This window comes from Canis lupus, chromosome 1, assembly GCF_011100685.1.
Source record: "Canis lupus familiaris isolate Mischka breed German Shepherd chromosome 1, alternate assembly UU_Cfam_GSD_1.0, whole genome shotgun sequence".
Lineage (NCBI taxonomy): Eukaryota > Metazoa > Chordata > Mammalia > Carnivora > Canidae > Canis > Canis lupus.
Genome location: NC_049222.1, coordinates 81813102 through 81827805, shown reverse-complemented (window position 1 = coordinate 81827805; position 14704 = coordinate 81813102). Strand labels below are relative to the sequence as shown.

Genomic DNA, 14704 nt, shown 5'->3' with positions numbered 1-14704 from the left:
CTGTGAAACTAATTTGATATTTCAAAGGCAGACCCAAAGGGAAATAGACTGGCACCCTAAAGTATGCCTCTTTGGCATAAGGATTATTTTGAACTAATTATTTTTAAGAAACAGGAGATCCAGCAAAAGCTCTGAAAACCTAGTAAAAGCTACCCTCCATTTCCTGAGGGAAATGTACTTGTATAAACGAAATCTCCATTTGTGAGGGTCTCTCCCTCTCTGTGCCAGAAAGAGGAGGCTGACTCTACATTCTAACACCCTTACTCTCCCCTTTACTGGGCTGCACCTGATTAACCTCCTTCCTAGTGATTCCTCCTCCCCCAACATCTTTAGCTGAAGAACTTACTCAAGGGGAGAGCCTGGCCTACTCGGAAAGTTACTCAGTTCATCTCGTTATCTCTCCTGTATACAGAGGCACACATATGATTAAACTAATGTGTTTTGTTTTCCCTAATCTGTTTGGGGATCTCAGGAACCAAGAAGGTAAAAGGAAATTTATTTCTCCTTCCCTACAAGGACATTTAGAAAGTTTGAGTTAGAAAAATGCTGTGACTTTCATAGTATATCAATCAACCATAAGCACAAAGAAACACAACATAATCCAATGCTAATGGCAGATGGTATATTCTTAGCCTCCTCAGAAAGGCACAGCATATTGTGGTTCAAACAGCAAATCTGTGGTGGCCATCGGAACTTTGGCAGGGGTTACATTACATTTGTTAAACAACTTAGGCTTTCAGCCACTTCATAAGTTTACAAGACTTGGTCATATATACACACAGATACACATTTCATCAACACAACATATATGCTATCTAGAGCCCATTTATGTCAACTTTGGCTGTATAGTGATCAAAATATGGCAAAATTAAGATATACTGATACAGTCATGAATGTGGCTTAGAAATATTTAAAAAAAAAGAAATATTTAACTCAAAAAAACTTTAAAAATCTTTTGATGACATGTTAAATGCATGCTTCAGCACAAAGAGAAAAACATTCAATTTAGAATCTCAAAGTTAAAAGATTGAATAAAAAGCTTCAAACCCATTAACTTTCTTTTAAAAAAAAATTAATCCTAGAGGTCTCAAGGCATGATCTATAAATTAACAGATCCCTCCATTACAGGATGTGTTAAGGACTATTATTAAACACACTTTAACTTAAAAAAAAAATAGTAAATCACAGTGGCTTTTAAAAAATTCTATAAAATATCAAATTCAAAACTTACATGAAATCTTATAGCCAAAAGTCAAGAAAAGAAATATAAAAACAATTTAGAAATAAAGACTTTGAAAAAGTTTGCTTTACTCAAATATCTCACAAGGTCCATCACCTGTCCCTGTGGCCTGCGTGATGGACTTGGTGCTGCCAGGGGGTGGGTTGATGTCACGAGCACTTGCAAATAAAATGTGAGGAGCTTGCAGGTTCTGTCTCGGGGAATGGGTGAGGAGTAGGCAGCAGCTTCTACACCAGGTTGAATTCCCTAAGGTTGAGTTGGAGAATTGTGTCTTTCACAGCAGCGAACACAAAGCGGATATTCTCTGTGTCTGTGGCACATGTGAAGTGAGAATAGATGACTTTTTCTTTGTCAGGATTCTGATCTTGATAAAGCTTCAGGATAAAGTCTCTGGCAGCTTTGACATCCTGCTTGGGTCCTAGTCAAGAGTGCAGTTACAGGAGTAAAGAAGAAAGATACTAACTACCAAGTCCTCCCCAAATCAGTTTTGATGGACTCCCTCTTTGAGTTCTCTTATTTCTAGAGAATCGCTTCCCTGGAGTGTTGTTATATCTCCTAATGAACCCGTAAGAGAGACTTTTAAAGCATCCACTGCTATCTAAAAAGTGTACTTTAAAGCAAATTGTTGAAAAACAGTGACCCAATTAAACATTCTGATTTGGGCCACTCAGGCAGACAGAAGTGGACTAGGAGCAGGAAAGGGGAGAATGTGGGAACATGAACAAGTCTGATTTTAAAGGGTGAGGTCTCTCAACCACATGGCCCATGCAGTTAATAAAAGGAAAAAGGGCGCTACCCCACAGTACTCTATATATCAGTATCAGACTTGCTGCTGTTTGAGACCTCCCGTACCAGAAATAATTAGCAACAGGACATAAAAACTTTGCAGCCTGGGATTGGTCCTCTGTGTAAAAACTTCAGCATCTACCATGTGCCCAGGAAGGAGGCTGCCACGGTAACTTACACATAAGAAGGAGTGGGTGCTCTGACAGGGTCTGGGAGGCAAAGATAGACCAAGCACAGCCTCTGCCTCAGAAGCTGCACACACAGCACTATGGAGTGAAGGCCAAGCGAGCACGGGGAGCATGAGCAGGACTCCCCACCCGCTCCCAAAAAGGATGTGCCTGAGCTGGGTCTTGGAGGACAAAGAGTTCACTAATGGGTTTGGCACGTGTGGAGATGCTGAGGCGAAAGAAGAGGGACGTACCTGGAACCCCTGTGAGAAAGTCTGTTAGAGGCAGAGACCCCTGGGGCCCTGTAAATATTGCTGGCTGAGTGCCAGGGCGGGCAGCAGGGACATTTACTCACCTGTGTATTCTGGAAAGTAGCTAATTAGATGAGAGTACATGATTTTCTCCTCCAAAAGATCCTTCTTATTTAAGAACAAAATCACAGATGAGTTCAGAAACCAGGGGTAGGTAATAATGGTTTTAAATAAGGCTTTGCTTTCTTCCATGCGGTTCTAAGTGAGAAACAAGGAACTTAGGGTTAATAAAGAAAAAACAAACTTTGGAAGCAACAGGCCAAAGGGCTGGTTCCACCATGTGTCCCCTCCCCTAGCTGCCAGCTCCACACCACTGTCTGCTGGAGCAGGTGAGCACAAAGGGCCCCCCAGGACACCAGGTGCTTCTATTATATAGCCTATTTCTATTCCCCCTGACTCCCCACTTGGCTCTTATCACCCCTTCTGGATCTGTTCTGCAGCAGCACCCCCAAATAAACACATAAAATGGAAAAAGGTTCATACCCATATTTGTCAAAAGTTTTCTATTTAATTATGGGGGTTACTAAGTGGGGGAAGTGCATAACTTAGACCAGAGACACCGCTTTAACTGGGGATGGGCTTCCAGACCACGAGAGGAAGGCTTCTCCAGCACAGCCACTGCCCACAGGAGTTGGTCACACAGAGCAAGGCACTAACGCTATTGGGTGCCTGCTCCAGCCACGTGTCACAGGTGGGTAATACAGGCGAGGTCTACTAGGGGAGCAGGGTCCCCACTTTATGGATGAGCATACTATTGTTCACAAATTTAAATCATGTCCCAAGCCTATGTAATAGTACGACCTGGTCAAAATTATGTAGAAAAACTAAAAATTTCTTAACAGTAGACATTGGCAAGAATATATCAAAGGTTCTTAATTTAGGGAGGTTGGACAGGGCACAGAAATCTCTGGTTGACAATAATTGTTCTAGATTGCACTCTGCTCTGAAGTATTTTTTAATAAATATTTTATAAGTAAGCTCTAGCCCCAACGTGGGGCTTTAACTCTGAGATCTGAGTTAACTCTGACCCTGAGATCAAGAGTCATATGCCCCACCTGAGCATATGATTGAGCCAGCCAGGCACACCTGAGTAAAGAAACAAGAACTTTATAGAGGGAAGAGATCAGGCAAAAACATGAAAGCCTTGCACACCCACTCCAGAGGGACTTGCGATAAATCTGTTTCCCTGCAACTTCTGCATACCGAGGCTCATTCTCCTATTTAGTACATTTTTGTCAATTAAGATGGGATTTATTACCAGAGAGGTAACCCTTCAGTTGTTTTTTAAAGCTTTTTAAAAAAATTATGATCAGTAATGATCTCCAAGGAACTACAGCACAGTTGACCCTTGAACAATGCAGGAGTGGGGGTGCTGACCAGCTGAAAATGTGCATATAACTTTTGACTCCCCCAAAAGCTTAACTACTAATAGCCTACCGCTGATCAGAAGTCTCACCAATAACAACTGGTTCCCACATATTTTATACAGTACAGATATTACATCCATGTTCTTACACTAAAGTAAGCTGGTGATAAATATATATACATACATATATATATGAAGAAAATCATAAGGAAAATACATGTACTGTACCATATTTAGGGGGGAAAAAAAGCCCATGTGTAAGTTCAAACCTGTGTTGTCTAATGGTCAACTGTAAATGAAGAAACCATTCCTGGACAGCCCCATGAGTGGACACCACGTATCTACACCCAGGAGGGCAAGTCTGAAGAAGAATTTTTCTCCAAATTTTTAAGAGAAGAGAAAATGTCTAATTTCTAAGCATACTGGGCTGAGGCACTGGTCCCTTGCCCACCTGAATAGTCCTCTGAGTTTCCCGAGAAACATCATTAATCCTGAGACGAATTTGGAGCTCATTTTTCATATTGATAACTTGATGCCTTTACTTTTTTTTTTTTTTTAAGTGTCTCCCCTGGAAGAGCTGGGTGGCAGCCAAGATTGCTATAGACACCAGTAAATGGGTTAATCCTCCACTAATTAGCTAATGTAACTCTGCTCCTCAGAGAAAAGCCTGCTCTCAAGAAATACAAGATATAATTTGGTCATGGTGACTGCCTAATCCTGGGCAGCGTTCTTTACTGGTTTACTACCCACCACCTAGAAGCAAGAGAGACATCTTTCTATGAGGTCAGGATATCTCGTGAAGGGTAAGGAAAAGACCAGGGGAGGCCGATGGTATCCCACAGAATGCAGCCCCACCTCACAAAGAAGTGAGAATGATGGCTCTTCTCACTTTCTGGGCAGATAGGGTTAATGCCATTCCATGCAGCTAGCACTACGGCGGCTCTGCAGAGGACACAGAATGCCTGACCAGGGGGGTCAGGCCAGATCTAAGCACCTGGCTCCACTCCCCACCCAACTCAGTTAGGGACCTAACTTGGGAGCACCATGGACTGGGAAGCCTGTTCTCAGATACTTCTTAGAAATAGTACTGCTCAACTTTGGCTGTCCATTAGCACCCCCAAGGGGCTTAGAGAAGACACCCCCGATTCAAACCTAGGAAACACAAGTCCCTACTGTGAGGTCCAAAAGATGGTCTGTTTTTAAAATTCCCCAGGGGATTCCAATATGTAGCCAAGGCTGAGAACCAATGCTTTTGAGTGGTTCCACCCTTGGCAATATAGGAGATTAGATCCCAGGCTCAGCCCACACCCACCCCAACTATATCAGGACCCACATGCCAGGTTCCTCTTAAACATCCCCCAGGAGGGAACCTGAGTGGCTCAGCAGTTGAGCATCTGCCTTCGGCTCAGGGTGTGATCCCGGGGTCCTGGGATCAAGTCCCACATCGGGCTCCCTGCAGGGAATCTGCTTCTCCCTCTGTTTCTGCCTCTCTCTGTGTGTCTCTCATGAATAAATAGATAAAATTAAAAAAAAAAAAAAAAAAGATCCCCTGGGAATTCTAGTGTGTATCTAACTTTCAGAACCAGGTTTCCAGGCCAGCAATTCTCAAACTTCCATGTGTATTTGAATTACCGGACTCGTTAAAATACAAGTTCTGAATTATTCAGTGTGGGTCGATTGACTAGGCACGCATTTCTAACAAGCACCCAAATGATGCTGGTGCTACTACTACTCCATAGACTACACTTCAAATAGTAAGACAGTTTAACCTATACAAGAGTCTAATGCCAGAGCGGCTGGCTTTTTGCAAACTGCAGAAACAGGTCTTTGTTTTCCATAGCTACAAGCATACCTCATTGTCACACTCAGCCAGGACCTGGTCATATTCACTCAGAGCAACCAAAAAAATTATGGAGGTGACACTCTCAAAGCAATGAATCCACTTCCGTCTTTCAGATCGCTGGCCACCAACATCTACCATCCTGTTGGATAGAAACAGCATTTCAAAGGTCGGCATACATGGCTCTTTGGAGAAAAAGGACAGGAATCATTATATTGTAGAAATCAACACTCGTTAGGGTCCTCAATAATTTTTTGAGTGAAAGGGGGTCTTAAGATGCAAGTGTGTGAGCACCACTCCCTTTGGCAGAGAGGAACCCTAGGTGTTTCCTAGCAAAGGAAGCACAGAATGTAAGTGAAGTTACTGAAGAGAGCAGCAGAGGTCACTCGCGGGGAGCCTGCTCAGGGACACTGGTTTGGAAGCTGCTGCATTGGTCCAGACAGAAAGCACAAGCATCCACCTAGGTGTCGCTCCAACCACTGTAGAGTGCCAGGACACTAGACATGCGAGGGACATAGAGGCGGGCAATCCTCCAGGTCCACCGGCTGCCTCCAGGCCCTCACCCTGCCCGTTTTTCACCACTCCTCAGATTTACCCATGAATCCTTTCTGCATTACATGGATGCTACCCCTTCTGGCCTACAAGGAGCTGCAAGTTTCCTCTGTCCTGTATGGCAATCCAAAGGCTTTAGCCGGGGCTTTGGGAAAGACTAGAGAGAATCACAGCCCAAAGATGGCTCGTAAGCTCCAATGCTCCAGGAGGCAGGCAGTTCATGGAAATGGTCAAGTAGGCACCTTCGAGAATGCTAGGGACCCCCTCTGGAGGGCTGACTGGTATGGAGCTGCAGCCAACCGCTGCTGAACAGAAGTGCAGGCACACCGCGACCAGACCCTCAACCTTTCAAGAGGAGCTAAATATCAAATGCTGTAAGCACAATGGACCACTTCTAAGACTGGCTCAAAAGCTGCTTAGAGAACAGCAAGGGGGCCAAAGAGAATAATACATCTGTGGACCAGAACCAGGTTTTGTTTTGTTTAAAGATTTTATTTATTTATTCATGAGAGACAGAGAGAGAGAGAGAGAGAGAGAGAGAGGGAGGCAGAGGCACAAGCAGAGGGAGAAGCAGGCTCCATGCAGGGAGCCCGACGTGGGACTCGATCCCAGGTCTCCAGGATCCTGCTCTGGGCTGAAGGCGGTGCTAAACCGCTGCCACCAAGGCTGCCCAGAAGAGCCAGGTTTTGGAAGCAGCAAGCCTCGCCGATTCTGAAAAAGGTCAATGTCATAAATTCATGGGCACTCACATGTGGACTTCCAAGTGGCTCAACCAGAGGACTCCCCAGTGCCACAGTGCTCTGGAAGCCCTGAGATGGAACGGGGTTTACAGACAGAATCCAGCATGGCAGGATCGGACCTGCATCATCTTGACTAGAAAAGCATAACGTAATAACTGATGAGCAGGGGAACGAAATACGAAAATGCTTTGAAAGTGCTGTGCCTCTGTACCATGTCCTTCACTCTGTGCCATAATTAAATGCAGTGAAGATCTACTAAAGTCATCCTAAAAGTACTTCTTATATTTGTATGTGGAAATTCATACACTTTTGGCAGTAGTGTACATATATGTGTAGCATATATACACACACACATATAATGTAATTTTTAATACACTTTTTGTACTGATTCTTTGTTTTTTCTTAACAGATAAATGTTAGAGAAGGGACTCTAAGGGAAGAGAAATATTCAAGTTTAGGGAAAAGACATCAGTATTTCAACTCATAGTTACGGAAGTGTGTGTGTCTTACACATAAGGGTCATTCCAGACTTCAGTAAGGAGACTTCTGTTCTAAGAGGATAGGAAGGTGAGTTCCTCTCCATTCTAGGACTTGAGTCCTCTTGTAGTTCTAAACATTGCATGATGGAGAGCGCCCTATGGCTCTATGAGACAGACCACTTTAGGAATAACGCACTTAAGAATCCATTTGGTGAGGGACGTCGGGGTGGCTCAGCAGTTTAGCGCCTGCCTTCAGCTCAGGGTCTGATCCTGGAGTCCTGGGATCGAGTCCCACATCCGGCTCCCTGCATGGAGCCAGCTTCTCCCTCTGCCTCTCTGTGTGTGTCTCTCATGAATAAATAAATAAAATCTTAAGAAAAAAGAATCCATTTGGGGGCTACCAAGGCCACACACATTCCAATGTCTTACCGAAAGATGATGTTTTCCAAGTCAAACGGATACTCGATGATGCCAGTTGTGGGCACTCGGACACGAAGCACGTCTTGCTGTGTTGGCACGAATGATGGCATGGCGATCCGGTCAATGTCCGTCAGGTAACTGGGATATCAGACAGCCAAGCCCAAGACTCATTTTAGAAATGGGAGAAACGACCATCCCACTCCAGGGGAGACACCCCAACTCACAGTGCCCCCACTCGGCTTCGTGGATTCCATCAGTGCCTTTCTGGAGAGGTGGCTCTGGACCGGGTCTGTCCACCCCAGCTATGAGTGTTGGGGAGAGGATATGGATCAGGAGCTTCCATGAGGCCTCCGGGAAATCTATGAGTCAGGCCATGTCTTCACGCAGCTCTAAGCTTTCTCTCTCCCCAGCCGGTGAGGGACCCAGCAGGTCAGAAGGAAAGGATGTTGGGGTGGGGTCTCTGACCTCTCAGCTGCCTCCCCCCTCCCAACACTCACCCCCATCCCCCAACATTATAGAAAGTAGATGCTGTTCCTGAAGGCTTTGCTCAACGAATTTTAGTTTCTATGAGAATCCGAGGGTATAAAACAGGCCAATTCAAAGTCCCTTCAAAACAACAAGAAAAAGTTGACGGCTTGTTGGGAAATTACACATCTAAAATAAGCCAAAACTTGTCTCGGATTATTTTTGGCTGCCTATTAAACGCCTGAGCTGAAAACAAATCACTTTTTCTGCAGTAAAAGGAGAATACACTTTGTTTTACCTCTTAACTGTAAGGTCTTATAAAAGCCGTTTCTGAGTAGAAGAACTGCAGCCTCGGCCCTGGCCAGTGACGGGGGCGGTGACCCAGGGCGTCCCGCACAGGAGGCTTGGCCTCGCCGCCTCCCAGGGCTGCGGGGCCGCAGGTGGCATGTCGGGGAGCCCGGGGGTGCAGGCAGGGGGCGCAGCAGGTGCCGGCTGGGGAGGCCGCCCTGGACTCCGCCGCTCGGCTCGGGCACCGCTGGGTGTCCGAGGGCCCCTGGCTCCGCCGCAGCTCGGCCCCCAGCCGTTGCCCACGTTCCCCTCAGGGCACTAGCCCCGGATTTCTGGGCTCCCCTGAATCTCCAGCGGGTCCAGCGGGGCTCTTGCAAACGGATCTCCAGCGGGGGCCCCGGCCAGTCCCCAGGACCCGCCCAGCAGCCCTCGCCGACCTGGAGCGGCCTCTCGCTCCGCAGGGCCAGGGCAGCCCCCCCCCCCGACCCCCGCCCTCCCCGGGACGCTGCCTTCCTTCTCGGCTCTCTCCGGAGCTGACCCAGCACTTCCCCGGCTTGCTACTTCCTGTTGCCACTTGGCTGCTCTGCTGCACCGAGAGGTTCCCGCACTCAGACCTGTCGTGCCAAGCCCGGGTCAATGGCACTAAACACTCGGCCTGGGGGCCGCCCGCGGGGCTCGGCGGTCTAGCGCCGCCTGCAGCCCAGGGCGCGATCCTGGAGACCCGGGATCGAGTCCCACGTCGGGCTCCCTGCATGGGGCCTGCTTCTCCCTCTGCCTGTGCCTCTGCCTCTCTGTGTGTGTCTCTCATGAATAAATAAATAAAATATTCGAACAAAAAAGCCCACTCAGCCTGGCACTAGCAGCAAAGGGAGGCCACTGAAACTGCAGGTGAGAGCGCAGGTTTCCCTCCTGCCCACTGCCGTGTTGGGACGACTGGGGTGACCCACGTACCCACACCAGCCCCGAGGGCAACCCCCAAAGGGAAGGGGGTGGGATTCTGGGGCCCACAGAGGATGCGAGAGGACGCGGGGCAACGGGGGAAGAGCCGAGCTGCAGAAGCAGGGAGAATCGCCTCTTCACGAAGGGGCACGACCCATCCGTTTGTCCAGTGACCTAGCGGACGGACGCACTGCCTCCAGAAATTCTTAAAGCAACGAAATTCTGTGACCTCCGTGTGCACGCAGGCCCATCTATTTCATTTTACCTTAGGGAGCAAGGATTTGAGGCTAGAGCTTTGTGAATCAAAAAGACAGGGTGTAGGCCTTCCCGGGGCGTCGACAAGCAAAGGAAGGGCTCGCGGCCTGGGCGGCCTCCCCGCGCCGCGCCTGCGGAACCCGTGTTGCCCACGAGAGGGCAGCACCGGATCGGCCACCGCCGCGGCCTCGGGCTCCGCGGGTCTCGAGTCTGAGGTCAGGTGGGAGCGCGGCTGATCCCGCGGGCGCCGGGCGGGAAACCGAAGGCCGAGGGGAGAGGAGGAGGAGGAAGGCCGGAGCCAGGGAGCCAGGGGCAGCGGCCGTCCGACTTCAAGTCAGAAGATTTCAGCGCCCCAAATGAGATGAGGCCCCTTAAAGGGACCCCACGTTTGATGGAGCCTCTCAGTGAAAAAGACAGAGGCGTGGAGAAGGGCGAAGGACGGGGATGTGGGGCGGCCCCGGTGCTCAGGCCGCGGCCAGGCACCCCGGAGCCCGAGGGCGACGCCGCCCCGCGCCCCGCGCCCCGCGCCCCGCGCCCAGTTTTGGAGGCAGCCGGCTGGGCCCCAGCGGGCAGCATCTTGCGGGGCCAGGCTCCCCGGGGGCGCGCCGCGTACTCACTACTTGGCGGAGTCGGACAGCTGGTACTCCCTCCTCCTGTCGTAGCACTCCTGGATCCCCGGGTCCCGCCACAGCTGCTTGATGGCCTCCACCTGCTCCCCGGAGAGGGCCACCACCTTGTCCACTTCCACCTCTCTGATGAGCTGCGCATTTTCCTACGCGAAGGAGAGAGAACCTTGCATTGGGCGGAGACGACGGAGCGCCCCGTGGTGACCCGGGGACAAGGCCCCCGGCCTGTGGACTAGGTTAGATCTCCGTCCCCCCCGTCCCCCCGTCCCCCGCCCGCCTGCCCCGCAGCTGCAGCCACCGCCGGTGCAGGCGACGCGGCCGCTTCACCCAGACCGGCCCGTCCCACCAGCACCCAACACCCACATGTGAACAGAGAAACCCAAGGGCAATGGGGCGTCAGTGTCCTTTGAAGGTCAGCATAGCGGCAGGGCAACGTGGAGGTAACCACGTTCCTTGTCCTGGCGCGTGCACCCACCTCGGCGCAGCGGGAAGCGCGAGCCTCGCCCCCGAGAACAGACCGACACTAGCATCGCCAGCCAGGTGTGTCGCTCGGCTTGCTTTCTCCTCTCTTCTTTTTTTTAGAAATAACTTAGTAGAGTCTATTCCTTATTACATCAGTTTTAGTTCACAGCAAGACTAAGAAAGTACAGAGAGTTCCCATTCAGTCTGCTCATTTATCGTCATACATCACTGATAAAACCCCTTTGCAGGCACCCGGGTGAGCATCTCAGTAGCTGAGCATCTGCCTTCGGCTCAGGCCAGGATCCCGGGGTCCTGAAATCAAGTCCTGTGTGGGGCTCCCAGCTCAGCAGGGAGTCTGCTTTTCCCTCTCCTGCTCCCCTGCTTGTGCTCATTCTCTCTCTCTCTCAAATAAATAAATCTTTTTAAAAAAGACTTTATTTACTTATTCATGAGACACAGAAAAGCAGAGACACAGGCCGAGGGAGAAGCAGGCTCCCTGTGGGGAGCCTGATGTGGGACTTGATCCTGGGACTCCAGGATCACCCACGCATCCCTCAAATTAATAAAATCTTAAAAAAAAAAAAAAAAAGATGTGGAAAGCCACTCCCATTTCAACCCCCAATGCCAATGATTGTCATAATATTATATTTATTATTACTCCCATTAAATAACTATTGCTCTAATACTACTGCTCCATTATTACAGCACTTAAGATTATTGCTGTAATTATTACTATTATATCAGTTATCATTTATTGCCCACTTCCTGTGTGCCAAGAGGTGTATACACATTATCTCATTTAATCGATGTCAGGTTAGCATGGGGCCAGAAATCTTGCCAAACCCAAGGTAATGAAAATAGTATGATTGCCTTACATCCTCAGCATGTCTGTGTGTTGGCCACAGAGATCCCTCATCCCATCCCTTGGCTGCAAGTTGCACAGACAAGAGAATCCTGCTGAGACAGAGAGAGGAATTCGGCCCTCCTCTGCTCCCCCACCTTGCCACATCTCAGGGCAATGACATCACACAGAGCTGGCTATTTGCCAGCAGCTGTGAGTCGGCAAAGCATCTGTTTGGCAGCTGTGATCTGCACATGTGTATATGGTACTCCCTGAAAAGTTGCTCATATCTTGCATTATTCATCCTCATTAACAATCAACAGGAAGCTGGAGAAAAGGGAGATCGTAGAGATTTACTCCACTCTGGGGCTAGAAAGGAGGGTTGTGATGAAGTCCACATGGCTTTGTACCACTACCCATCAAGAGTGGATATAAACTCTTCCCCTGGACTGTGGGATCATTGGCAGGGAGAGGATCCCAGTTGTAGAATCTCCAACAGCTCTTGGCATAATGGGTTAGTGGGAAGTACCCTGGATGGGGAATAAGGACCCTGAGTTCTCCTAGTGCCTTTGGGATGTCTAAGGACCCGAAAGGGTATGGAGGGACTCTGACTTGCAGTAGACCTCAGTCTCCTTAGAAACCCAACAATTAGGATCTGAGTTTGGAACCAACTGAATTCAAGGAGCCTAGACGTACATATTCCACATTTAGAGTTCTCCCAGCTAGGTCTCACCTACCTGTCAAGATGGTTCTTTTTATTTTGAAATAATTTAATACTCACAAAAATGTGGGAGAAATGGTACAAGAGTTCCTCTGTGCCTTTCAGGATGGCCCAAATGTTGACAGTTTATGACCATGCCTTATCATCCATCCCATCCCGCCAAATGTGTGCCAGGCACACATGTACACAAAGACCTTCTGCCTGAAGTATTTGAGAGGAAGTTGCAGACACAATGCCTCTTTACCACTCAAGACTTTGGTGTGATTTCCTAAAAATGGGACAGTGGACCATAACATCATAGGATAATGACCAAAACCCAGAAACTAACACAGACACAATAATGTAATCGCTTCTTGAAACCTTATCCCAAGTGTGTCCATTGTCCCCTTAATGTCTCTCCTCTGCCCCATCTAGGGTCACATAATGCATTGACTTGCCTCTCTGTGATCTCTCTCTCTGGAAATGTTCTGTGGTCAGGAGTCATTTTGTCACCCAAATCCAGAATGGCCTGACAAAAATATGCAGAGGGCTGGTAGGGCAAGTGGCACAGCTGAGGCCCCAAAGATCATTCCAGGAAAAAATATTATGATGGGCAGGGAGGAGTGAGGAAGAGAGTGACCTGTCTTTAAATAAATGTAACTGGTATATGGAATGACTTCTGTACACTGTGAATGACGTCTGTGTGTTACAGAAAGTGGGGTTTTGTGCCTATTTCCCTGTGGCTTGGCTAAATACTTTCATGCACAGCAGGACCATGGGCAGTTGGATGAGCATGTTCGAAGCTCCTGGAGAGCGCACAGCATCAGAACAGAGGCTCCTTCTGGATGTGGGAACAAGTGTCGTGTTGTGTGAGACTGGCTCCTTGAGCTGACAGTCTAAAATGGCGATGGCAGGAGGACCCCAAAATCAAGTCCTGCGGGCCACTCTAAACCTACACCTATTTATAGAGCAACTACTCCTGATGAAAAACCAAGGGCTGGGGCACCTGGGTGACTTAGTCAATGAAGCATCCAACTATTGATCTCAGCTCAGGTATTGATCTCGGGGTCGTGAGTTCAAGCCCCACATTGGGCTCCATGCTGGGTGTCGAACCTACTTAGAACAAAACAAAATAAAGAAATAAAAAATTGACAGCTGACTGGACGGCTTCTGCACAACAAAGGCTAGCGAGGCCATGTAGAGAACAGCAAGAGAGACAGAGACACATTAATGAGGGGAAGCCCACCCCGACGCTGCCAACTGCAGTGGGGAGAGGTAGTACTGGGGGACCAGGAGCAATTATCTGCCCTGGAGCACAGAAAAAAACTGTAGTTTGAAAGAACAACTAGTTATAAAAGATCCAGCCTCCACAAAACAGCAGAACTGTTGGAACTCTCTCTAGGTGGGAGGGGTGGTGACCACAGGTAATATTTGCCCTACACTTTCATATCCAGACAGGAGCAGAGTCCAGATGGCATGGCCACCCTGCTACTCAGGGAGCCCCAGGCCGCTAGCCCACCCCAGGCGTAGCTGCTCCCACCAAGGCAGCTCCAGCATGGTGCCCACCAGGGCACCTCGAGTCAGCACCCCCCACAGCTCCAGCCATCGCATCAAGGTGACCCAGGCATGAAGCACACTAGAACACACCAGACCTGCTCCACCTTGGCCCCAGGTGGCTTGCTAGGCCACCCCCGTCCCAGAGCACTCTTGGACCTCCTGGCTCATGTCTGCTTTGTCTCCAATTCCCCCACCAATACAGCCCCTGTGCTAAGCACCCTGAGACACTCTGTCCCCTGTGCCTGTCTCCATTCCAGCTGCCCCACCAAGGCACCCTGTGACTGGAGCAGCCTGAGACTCCTGGCCCCCATCCTGCCTTTGTTTACCCTTCAGGGTGCTGTGTGCACAAAGAGCCCCGGAACACCCCAGCAAGTTGCCATCCTCAGCCCAGTTATCCCACCAGGGTGCCCACTCCTCTGAGCACTCCAGGCCAGCCTGGCTTCCACCCATTTCAGCTACTGCTGTCTTGCCTAGGTGCCCTCTGTGTGGACAGCCCTGGGATAGCTCTGGCCATCTTACCATGGCACTCCAGTAAGGAGGGCCCCAGGACCCCAAGCACACACCAGACACAGCTCCCACGAGCCAGCCCAAGTCCCAAGGCACACACAGTCTACATAAGGCATGACCATACACAAGACCATTCCTGCAAGTTCAGAAGTAGCTGTTCTGC

The 14704-nt window shown here is 49.2% G+C and overlaps 1 protein-coding gene across 1 annotated transcript in view; it reads right to left on the bottom strand.

Moving 5' to 3' along the window:
- Positions 1 to 600: 600 nt before the first annotated feature.
- GNA14 (G protein subunit alpha 14) overlaps positions 601 to 14704 on the bottom strand; it is a 185242-nt gene continuing 171138 nt past the window's right edge. The window contains exons 3-7 of the mRNA XM_038527036.1: positions 10466 to 10620; positions 7911 to 8039; positions 5723 to 5852; positions 2549 to 2702; positions 601 to 1658 (exon numbers count right to left, since the gene is read on the bottom strand). Of these exons, the coding sequence (XP_038382964.1) occupies positions 1468 to 1658; positions 2549 to 2702; positions 5723 to 5852; positions 7911 to 8039; positions 10466 to 10620 (759 nt within the window). The 3' untranslated portion in view covers positions 601 to 1467. The remainder of the gene's footprint in view (positions 1659 to 2548; positions 2703 to 5722; positions 5853 to 7910; positions 8040 to 10465; positions 10621 to 14704) is intronic.